This window comes from Xyrauchen texanus, unplaced genomic scaffold, assembly GCF_025860055.1.
Source record: "Xyrauchen texanus isolate HMW12.3.18 unplaced genomic scaffold, RBS_HiC_50CHRs HiC_scaffold_678, whole genome shotgun sequence".
Taxonomy (NCBI): domain Eukaryota; kingdom Metazoa; phylum Chordata; class Actinopteri; order Cypriniformes; family Catostomidae; genus Xyrauchen; species Xyrauchen texanus.
In genome coordinates this window covers 12,881-24,104 of record NW_026266663.1, presented here as the reverse complement: position 1 = coordinate 24,104, position 11,224 = coordinate 12,881, and the positions used below count along the sequence as shown (strand labels likewise).

The window sequence follows — 11,224 nt, the reverse complement described above, 5'->3', positions numbered from 1 at the left end:
ATATTAATTGCTATTAATTAAAACCTTTCATTTCAGGGGAAAAAAAATGAAATAGTAAAATAAATTAGAAGTTAGATAATAATGGATGGAAATGCTCTGTCTGATCATGAATTAGTGAGTTCTTCATATACTGTTAGTTTGATATTATTTGAAGCCATTTACTGCACCACCATGAAAAGACATGTGAGGACAGTAGGTGGCATATTTTACACTTTCAGGGATCCTGTTTGTAGAAACAACATTACACATACCTTCACTGACTTGACTGCTATCTGTCGAGTGCTTGAAGTCTATAATCTTCTCCACCAGTTGGTTGTAGCTTAGCTTTCCCACTGCAGACACCATTTCAGGACTCTGTCAAGACAAAATACAATTATCTTAAGCTTTTTGAAATATTTGTAACAGTTATAATATGCATGATGTGTAGTGTTAGTATGTATACTAACTTGGTAAGTAACTAAGAGTAGCAACACTACTAACTTAACTAAATTTTTCAGTAGCTTGGTCATAGCTCAGCTTCAGACAGTTTATGTAAATGAACCAGTTAAAAGAAACTGTTTACTTATATTTATATAGTTGGGAACTTACTTTAGTGAGTCGGTTCATTTGGACAGCTCATGTAAGTAACTAGTTCACTTAAATGACTCACTGATTCACTTGAGCCCCTGTGCAGCCTTAAAGTGACTTTGCCATAAGTCACAGTCTACTTTAAGCAAAGTATTCAGATAATTGCTGCTGTTTATCAATATATTTTGGCGCAGTTATATAAAATTGGGTGTTTTCTAGTTTTATTGCACACAATAAAATATTTAAGCCCATGTTTAAGATTTTGGTATTTCAATTTCATAACAAAATTCCATCAAATTTTGACATATCAAAAATTTAAACTGTAACAAAATGTAATTAATAAAAATTTAAATATTTAATTTCTGTTTTGTTAAAGTCGCCCTGAAGTGCCTTGACGTGCACAGTTGGGGTTACTGTTTTGACGTATTTCCTACTGAAACAGGAAATGGAGACGGGACATGTCAAACGACTTAACCCATTTTTACAACTAGCCAATAGTTTTGGTTTGGAGACACACACTGACACACACCCCTTTCCATCATTCTGATCAAGCTTGAGTACTCTTACAGGGAAAACTTAAGAAGTAATCTCAATATAGGCCAGCTTTTCCAAATATTTGAAAACCAAACGATGATCTAACGGTGTCAGCATTACTACATAACTTGGCCACAAATGCACACAGTATATCACGGTCTTTGTTTACGAACCGAGGTGGGAGCCGAGAGGAAAAAAAAAAAAACGTTTGAAGAGAGAAAAAAAAAATTTAAGACTTTTTTGTCTTGAGTAAGGCTCAGGAAGGAACTGAGACACAATTTGTTTTTTTTTTGTTTTTTCACCTTGTGGTTCAGGGCTTCCGTAGCTGTGCAATACAGATGAATGAAAATCAAATGAATAAAAGATTATATATCCTTGTTATGAATCACAATACACCAAGCATAATAATTAGAGAACACTTACTGGAACTGTACATCCCAGGAAACCTCTGGCTGCCCCACCAAAAAAAAAAAAAAAAAACTCCAGCCACTTTTATCTCCTGTTCAGAAATGATCACCCCTATGAATTATTTCCTTTGAAGATGATTAGCTTGTCGAGCTTCAGAGAGGTGAAAACTGACTCACTTAAGTGATTCTTATCAGAAAATCTGTTCGGAACTATCCTATTTCATGGATTTTGCTCCCTTCAAAGTGCCTTGCAAAAGCTTGATCAGCACCAGTTAGAACACAGCCAGACGTAAGGGGAGGGTGCGTTTTCATTCAAAAAAAGCATTTGACTGGACAGAAAGTTTGATGAAAGTCTGAAGTGTAGAATGAGTCATAAAAAAGTCTGTATTGGTGGAAGAGAGAAACTGCAGATATTAAATGCTTGTATCTTATGAAAACAAATTTAGTCAACTTTAGAAGTACACTAGCAAATTGATGACCTTAAAGGTAATAGACATACACTCACCTAAAGGATTATTAGGAACACCATACTAATACTGTGTTTGACCCCCTTTCGCCTTCAGAACTGCCTTAATTCTACGTGGCATTGATTCAACAAGGTGCTGAAAGCATTCTTTAGAAATGTTGGCCCATATTGATAGGATAGCATCTTGCAGTTGATGGAGATTTGTGGGAAGCACATCCAGGGCACGAAGCTCCCGTTCCACCACATCCCAAAGATGCTCTATTGGGTTGAGATCTGGTGACTGTGGGGGCCATTTTAGTACAGCGAACTCATTGTCATGTTCAAGAAACCAATTTGAAATGATTCGAGCTTTGTGACATGATGCATTATCCTGCTGGAAGTAGCCATCAGGGGATGGTACATGGTGGCCATAAAGGGATGGACATGGTCAGAAACAATGCTCAGGTAGGCCGTGGCATTTAAACGATGCCCAATTGGCACTAAGGGGCCTAAAGTGTGCCAAGAAAACGTCCCCCACACCATTACACCACCACCACCAGCCTGCACAGTGGTAACAAGGCATGATGGATCCATGTTCTCATTCTGTTTACGCCAAATTCTGACTCTACCATCTGAATGTCTCAACAGAAATCGAGACTCATCAGACCAGGCAACATTTTTCCAGTCTTCAACTGTCCAATTTTGGTGAGCTCTTGCAAATTGTAGCCTCTTTTTCCTATTTGTAGTGGAGATGAGTGGTACCCGGTGGGGTCTTCTGCTGTTGTAGCCCATCCGCCTCAAGGTTGTGCGTGTTGTGGCTTCACAAATGCTTTGCTGCATACCTCGGTTGTAACGAGTGGTTATTTCAGTCAAAGTTGCTCTTCTATCAGCTTGAATCAGTCGGCCCATTCTCCTCTGACCTCTAGCATCAACAAGGCATTTTCGCCCACAGGACTGCCGCATACTGGATGTTTTTCCCTTTTCACACCCTAGAAATGGTTGTGCGTGAAAATCCCAGTAACTGAGCAGATTGTGAAATACTCAGACCGGCCCGTCTGGCACCAACAACCATGCCACGCTCAAAATTGCTTAAATCACCTTTCTTTCCCATTCTGACATTCAGTTTGGAGTTCAGGAGATTGTCTTGACCAGGACCACACCTCTAAATGCATTGAAGCAACTGCCATGTGATTGGTTGATTAGATAATTGCATTAATGAGAAATTGAACAGGTGTTCCTAATAATCCTTTAGGTGAGTGTAGATGAAAAGCATCAAAACTTTCATTTTGATTTCACAGGTTCTTTAAAGATTACTCAATTCAATTTGATGCACTTTTGTTATGAAATTGATATGCTTAAACCTTAAAATTATTTTTTAATAAATGGTATATATATATTTATGTTCAATTTAATGTTGTCACCCTAGTTGTGAAGTGTCACAATAATTGAATACAGTATCGAACTATTAGGTCTTCAGAACTTCTGTTTGCAGAGTGAAAATATATCATCTGATTGTTATAGTATACTTATAATATTTCCTACTTTAAACAGCTTCAGTGTAGTTAGAGGTAGCAAACTATTTATTTAGAAGAGTACCTTGCCTGTAGTTTAGCTATGAGTAGCTTGTAGCTTGGAAAGCTAGTTTCAAAGTAGCTTCCCCAACACTGTCAATGTGTTGGATGTTGTAATGTTGCTCAATGTCAAACATACACATTTTTACATAATTATCTGTTGACTTACCTGTGGATCTACGAGCCAACCGTGGTAGAGTGGAATATCGATCAGATCAAAGACGATGCATTCAGGAGTGTACTCAAAATCAGACACACCCGTGAAACGGACATTAACGTCGAGGCCTGTTGACAATTTTGGCAGCACGGCCATCGCATCACTCATGTTCTATGAAGAAAGTGAGAAACATAGTAAGAAAAAGTTCTGACATAAATTAAATTATCTTGCCATTTAAGTTTAGTCTATCATGAGTCTGACCTCAGTGTGTGTGAGATTTCTACACAAGTTTGGGCTGAGGTTGGTTAGTATGAGCAGCATTTACTCCAACTGATCACACAATACGTTGACTTTGCTAACTTTTTAGGATTTAATCTCATGAAAAATGTATAAAGTCATACATAAAATTTGCAACAATTACTTTATATGACATATACATACTGGATACTTGACATCTGTACACATTTTAAAAGGGTTTTAGAGTTCAATAGACAGTACCAGGAAAATATTTTTATAATATTTAAAAAAAGATAAGTACCAGTGAAGGAAAATGTTCTTAAAAAACTGACACATGGCATGGGCACTTCCTTATTACCTTAATTAATACTCATATAATCTTCAACAAATGAACAGCATAGATTTGGCAATGTAACGTCATTGTTTAAACAATAGGATGCTTATATCCAGCCGAGACACACACACATTGTAACTGTAGTATCTGAAATGGTAATGAAGGAATGAAATTTTGTTAATGCATGGATTGAAGGCCTTCATTCATAATGTTTGTCTATATGTGGACTGTAAAGTTGAAGCTCTGGGTTCCTAGAGATTATCGTATTTTTAAAGGAATAGTTTGAAAATGAAATTTCTCTTATCATTTACTCACCCTCATGCCATCCCAGATATGTATGACTTTCTTTCTTAAGCAGAACACAAACAAAGATTTTTAGAAGAATATTACAGCTCTGTAGGTTCATTCCAATCAAGTCAAGAGGGTCCAAAACTTTGAAGCTCAAAAAGCATATAAAAAGGTAGCATAAAAGTAATCAAAACAACTGCAGTGGTTAAATCCATGTCTTCAGAAGTGATATGATAGGTGTGGATAAGAAACAGATCAACATTTAAGTCTTTTTTTACTATAAATTCTCCTCCCTGCCCATTTAGTGGCGATATGCATGACGAACAAAAGAAGAACTCTTAAAAAAAAAAGGAGCGCTTAGAAGGGCTGTTTGAATTAGGAGATTTATAGATAAGATTTAGAGATTTATAGATAGATATCAGATAGATAAACAGATATTGATCGGTTTCTCACTCACACCTATCATATCACATCTGAAGACATGGATTAAACAACTTGAGTCATATGGATTACTTTTATGCTGCCTTTATGTTATTTTTGAGCTTCAAAGTTTTAGACCCTGTTGACTTGCATTATATGGACTTGCAAAGCTGGAATATTCTTCTAAAAATCTTTGTTTGTGTTCAGCAAAATAAAGAAACTCATACACATCTGGATGGCATGAGTGTGAGTAAATGAGAGAATACATTTTTTTTGGGATGAACTATCCCTTTAAAATGTTAATTAAAAGCACACAACACGTGCTCCAGAACTGTGCCGAGCAGAACCTGTTTCACGTGTTTTCCTACATTACGATTTACCTGCTGAAAATTGAGCTCCATGCCCTCTGCTTTCTCTCGTGGTTTGATGGACAGCACACATTCACCTACAATGAGAATATGATCAGGCTTAAGCAATTTTAAAATACTTATGTTTTTTAAATGAACTAATTTGAGACCAGTTGTTTAAAAGTAAATGTTAAAAAGTACATTCATAGAAAAGCTCTAGACCTGAGTTTAAACATCTGGACTGATAAATTATATGTTGTAGCTTCAAACCAGTAAAGAACAATCTTTGTCCTTGAGCAAAGTACTTAACCCCAGATTGCTCCAGATGGATTGTCCGTACAATAGGCTAAGTGTAATGTAAGTCTCTTTGGATAAAAGCAACACCTACACTAGTCTACTTATGGGGGCAGGGACATACTTTTAATACATAATTGCTGCTATTGTGGTGCCATTAGTGGTACTGCACACAAATAGTGACCCCCCCATTCCATTCTTCTCCTCAAGTCAGTCCAGCCATCTGTTTCCAACCATAAAGTTTATTGTGCTGTACCACTAGAGCTCCTTAAGTAATTATAGACCATTAACTGGAAAGACATGCCATGAGTCATGCACTAAAATTCAATTCAAGTCTATTTTATGCATATAGCACCTTTCACAACACTCATCGTTTCAAAGCAGCTTTCCAGAAGATCAGGCAGTAACAGAAGATAAAACTGTAATGTATATAATGTTGAGGAGTCATCATTGTGTAATTAGATAAAATATGGTTAATCATGTATAAAAATAAGTAATTCAATAATAATTGTATTAATAACCCCAGTGAGCAAGCCGAAGGCTTGTTTTTTGTTATTTTTTTCATTTTAATGTACCTGAAGCATATAGAGCAGAACAGTGACCTCCCACTTTTTTAGCGTGTTGGTTCCAGAAGTATTTTTCCCATTAATTTTGTTCTATAGGAAATTCATAAAATGTTTCACAAAAGAGATCTAACCCATTTATCAAATCAGCCAGCTGGTGAATCAAAACATAATCAACATTGATTTCAAGCTAGAAAATATTTGAAAATCAGACAAAAAAGGTTAAAGACTACGTACTTTAAAAAATGTAAAGAAGGAAAGAACTATAATCCTATAAAGTACTGCGAATGATATAATGGAATTAGAAATTATGGAAAAGTATAAAACTATTGATTCAAATTTGTTGATTATAGGAACAGAAACAATATATTTGACTAAATATTCAGACATATGCAGAAGTAATTTGAGAGTATAGGGGAGCAACTCAATTACATCATGTGAGTGGGTGTTTACTGCTAGCCTCTTTAGTCATGCTTTGTTTGCAGATATTTTATGATAGGTGGATAATTTTCCTTAAGGATCATGGGTAATGTAGTTCTTCAACAGGAATTCCATTATTAAACATGGTTATTTAAAAATTAAGATGAAATTATTTGGGCTGATTGCTTCAACAGAAGCACATACCATCAATTAACAACCTCAAATCTCATGGTAGGTCTGTCTTTAAAGTTTTCCAAGTTATTAGAGTTAGACTGATATATCGGTTTAACCGATTAATCGGTGCCGATAGTTACTTTTTGGAACAATCGGTTATCAGCAAAAACCTAGACCGATAGTTGCAGATCATTTATATATATTATTCCTCCTTGTTCTTCTGTGGCCGGCACTGGAGGCTTAAAGGTTTCTAAGTGATTAGATGTAGAACGTTAGATTGGTTTCACAGCTTAATCGGTGCCAATATTTGTTTTTTGGAATTATCGGTTATCTGCAAGAACCTAGGCCTTTTTTTATTCCTCCATGGTGGTGCTGGAGGATCCTACAGTTAGAACAGCTTGATTCTATGGTATAACAGCAGCCTCTAAACGTGAAATAAAAACAATCTAAATCTTTCATCACTCACAATATTCTATTCATCCATTTTTCTACACACTTAAATGCATATTTTGTTATTTTGATTAGATAATCAAGTGTTCAAAATTGAAGTCTCCGTCATTTCAAAATAAGAGTTCCTTGGGGGTTTTGGGCTTGTTTATATTTAAAAGTCCCACGTTATTATTGGGATTTTGGTTGCACAATAAACTGCTTCTAGGACTTTATTCATTTTGGACTCTTGTAACTTCTGTGTCCGTCATAGTAAGGAAAGACTAAGATATTTTCTATACATTCTATAAATCGATTTTAAAAACTATCAGCCGATTAATTGGCTATTGGCCTTTTGCATCACCTTAATTATACGTATCTGCAAAATCCACTATCGGTCGATCTCTGAATTACATAAAAAAATTAACTCCCCTATTGAAAAAATAAATTACATTTTTACTTCCAGAACCAGAATTTTACAAATAGATACTGCATGTCCAAAACATCTTACCAAGATGAGCCATCAGCTCTTCTGTGGTGACCACCTCTGACTGAGCAGGCAATTTGACCTAAAGAATAAATACAAAATTCCAACATTCATTTCTTAACCTACATATACTGATCTAAAATAAGTGTGCATGCAACTTATGAACATAGGAACATCTACATTTAGTTACAGCACCACCTACTTTTTATTAAGTTTGATTTCATAAGTTCCCTATTGCTGAATGTGTGTCAACAGAGTTCTACTGAATTATTGACCTCATATTTGCACAGCAACAAAGATAGTAGAGTCATGGGACTATTACTGACCCAAGAGACAAAATAAACAGCTATAACGAGTTCAGTTCAATGTAGGAGTATTGTACAGCAATACACTGATAAATAACTTATTTCAGGGTGTGTTCAAATCCCAATCTGAAGTATCAGCAATAGTAATACTGATGCTTGACTTTGTAAACACCACTATATCCATTATAATAAAAATATGTTAAATTGATCCTAAAAAGGTATGCTGTACCTTGGACCCCGCAGATTTCAAATCTTTTTATACCTCATGGAAGAACAGGTAAAAGTGAATGGCTTACCTTCCACCGCAACAACAGAATGTTCATGATGGCTATCAGCGGGCAGGGTCCATTCTCGCTTTGTGTGATGATCGCAGTCTTCTTCTCTTTCCAGGTAATCCACTTGACAAAATAATACGCTGGCATGCTTGGCTCTGATGCCATAACCCTCGCAGCTCCACCAGCACAGGCCCCGGCATCATTCCCCTCCTGAGAGGGCACTTGATCAGGTGACAACTGGTTATCGCCATCCTGAGAAGATTTAGTTGAAATCAAATGTCCATCAGGAGGTATCACATTACTCTCCTCTGAGAATTCCACACTAGCCATGGAAAAAGTGGGCGTCTGACTGGGTGTGTAGGATTGGCTATTGATGATTTCGGAATCATCAGTTTTGTCTTGGCTCCTACTGGTCACTGAGAGCGACTGAGCTGTTTTACCGTCATCTTCAAGAGAAGATGTGGTTGTAGGAGGATCTTTGCGTGGTGTGGTGTTATCTTTCATAACATGTGGAATACTCCCAACGGATGATTGCTCAGTGGAACCCACAACATCTGTGACACCCTCTTTTTGGCTGATTTCCTTCTCTTGTGGTCCAGCAGAGTCAAAGTCCTCATTTTTGGTGGCGTTTAACTTCTGTCCTTCAGAAATGCCTAAAATCTCACCATCAATGGTGTCTGAGCAAGAATCTGCCATGACCTAACAGGCGAGATACTAACGTGTGCTTCCAACTAACAAGCCAAATCAAAACTCAGATGGAACAGCAAACAGGTTTTTAAAAACCCCTTTTCTGACCTAATTGATCCTGGCAGTGATGGTTTGCTTTATTTCACGCCAAGAAACTTTTTACTTCATTTTCCTGAGTTTAAGCACACTAAAAAGTCCTATAAATTTGGCACTTTTTGTATATAAAAGCAACTGCTTGAAAAATTTGAAAGGAGTCAATTCCTTTTTAAATTGAAAACGTGGGACTTCCTTAATAGTTATGCTTTCATTCCACATCCATCATGAGAATGAAGCAAGCAAAACATTTCGAGTGGAAGTTTATGCACACCTTAGTAGTATTGTTTTTGAGTTGACTAATTCTGGGAACACGTAGAACGCCAATGCAATATTTTATAATTCTGAAGTGGGCATGAAAATGAGCCTTGTTCAGAGAAAATAAATGGCTTGCAAATCTATTTTCGGAATAGTAACATATGATAACATAAAGACCCAGAAGTAAACGCCAGTTGCAGCACCCTTGGTTTCAGCTGACCATTGAAGGGTGAATCACTGGAGGTCAAGAATATTTTCTGGAATCAGCTTTTGAATGTGACAAACCTTTCCAAATCTAAAACAAGCAGAAAGAGGTCAGACAATTAGACATTCAAGTAAAATGATCCAAACAACACTGGCATCTTTGATAACATTGTGTTAAACATTTTTCACTAACACTTTTTAAACTGCAGCACTGATAAAAGCTAAATGAAAAGTGCAAAGAAGTCATTGTTATTATTGACTAAACAATGCAAAGGAGCTTCTGATCACAACTAAACTGGCAGAACAATACATGTCTGATCAGAATAAGTAAAGTACTTTGGGCAACATTTTTCAAACTATTTATACAAACAGCAACTTTTACTTAATTTAGTTTTCGAGTTTATAAACAAACAAGCCAGTTTATGCCGACCATTCAGATTTTCAGAGTTAGTCAGCAGCTCACCTTATATATAACAGCTGCAACTCACCATTGCGACCTTTTGTGCCTGTTTTTTTTTTTTTTCTTTTTTCTTTTAATGTTCTGCTTTTTTCTTAAGATATATAACGTGAGATGAAATAAAATAGTGAGTCTGTCAGGCTTAAATCCACGGGTTTAGAGCTATATCCGTCAGGCTGATGCAGGCGCACGTCTTTCTCTCCACTCTCTTTCCGTAATCTTGTTTTTGCCTGTCTCACTTCCGCTACTACTGTTTGTAAACAGTGACGTCATGCCGGAAACGTAATACTCCGCTACTAACTCAGCAGTATTTTGAGCGTGCTGGCAACGTGTTTTGCTATGAAAAGATATCACATTGGGGTAAAATAAATAAACAAACAAAAAGATGCTGCAAAATACGCGATATGTTAAGACGGATAATAAAAAATAAAAAATAATTATCTTCCATCTAGTGCCCTCTGGTGGTTGGAAGATGCATGTGCGAGATTGAAGACGTGACCAGGAAAGAATAGTTAAAGATTTATATAGAATAAGCTCTCCAATGAGTAAGCAAATTTGACATTAGTATCTTATTACCTTATTTAGCCTGGAAATTTTCCAAATGTTCATCAGACATTAGCCTATAATCCATTTTAGATATGGACAGCTTTCTGATGACAAAATGGCCTTTAAATATTGATACCTGCAACACATTTTTCCCTGTTTTGATTATTTCAACACAAGCATATCAATAAATACTTTATTAAAGAAAAAAACTACAAATTGCAACAACAGCATTTTACTGTATACTCAGTGTCTTGTATGATTCATTTATTTGGTAACACTTTACAAAAAGTTTCCATGTGTTAACATTAACTAAGATTAATAAATTCTTATTGTTAGTTCATATTAACTAATGTTCATTTCAACATATATAAATATATTTTTAAATTCAAATGTTTTTTGGTAATGATAGTTAATGCACTATTAACTAACATGAACAAACAATGAATAATAGTATTTTTTATTTATAAAGATTAATAAATTATGTCTTTTTTTTTTTTTGTTCATGATACTTAATGCATTAACAAATGTTAAACAAATGTTATTGTCAGTTCACCTAAAAACAAAAATTATCTCATCATTTACTCCCCCTCATGCCATACCAACAACTGTACAACTTTCTTTCTTCTGCAGAACACAAATTAAGCTTTTTAGAAGGATATCACAGCTCTGTTGTTCCATATAATGCAAAAGTATGGTGACCATAACTTTGAAGGTCCAAAAAGCACATA

At 35.8% G+C, this 11,224-nt stretch overlaps 1 protein-coding gene across 1 annotated transcript; it reads right to left on the bottom strand.

The window, feature by feature from the left end:
* Nucleotides 1–251: 251 nt before the first annotated feature.
* LOC127642531 (ubiquitin carboxyl-terminal hydrolase MINDY-1-like) lies at nucleotides 252–10,159 on the bottom strand (the record flags this gene model as incomplete). Its single annotated transcript, XM_052125162.1, has 6 exons — nucleotides 9,957–10,159; nucleotides 8,273–9,584; nucleotides 7,696–7,753; nucleotides 5,341–5,405; nucleotides 3,694–3,852; nucleotides 252–354 (listed from the first exon to the last, which is right to left on the bottom strand). Coding segments are annotated over exons 2-6 (1,060 nt in total), but the record flags the coding sequence as incomplete, so codon positions are not given.
* Nucleotides 10,160–11,224: the final 1,065 nt, after the last annotated feature.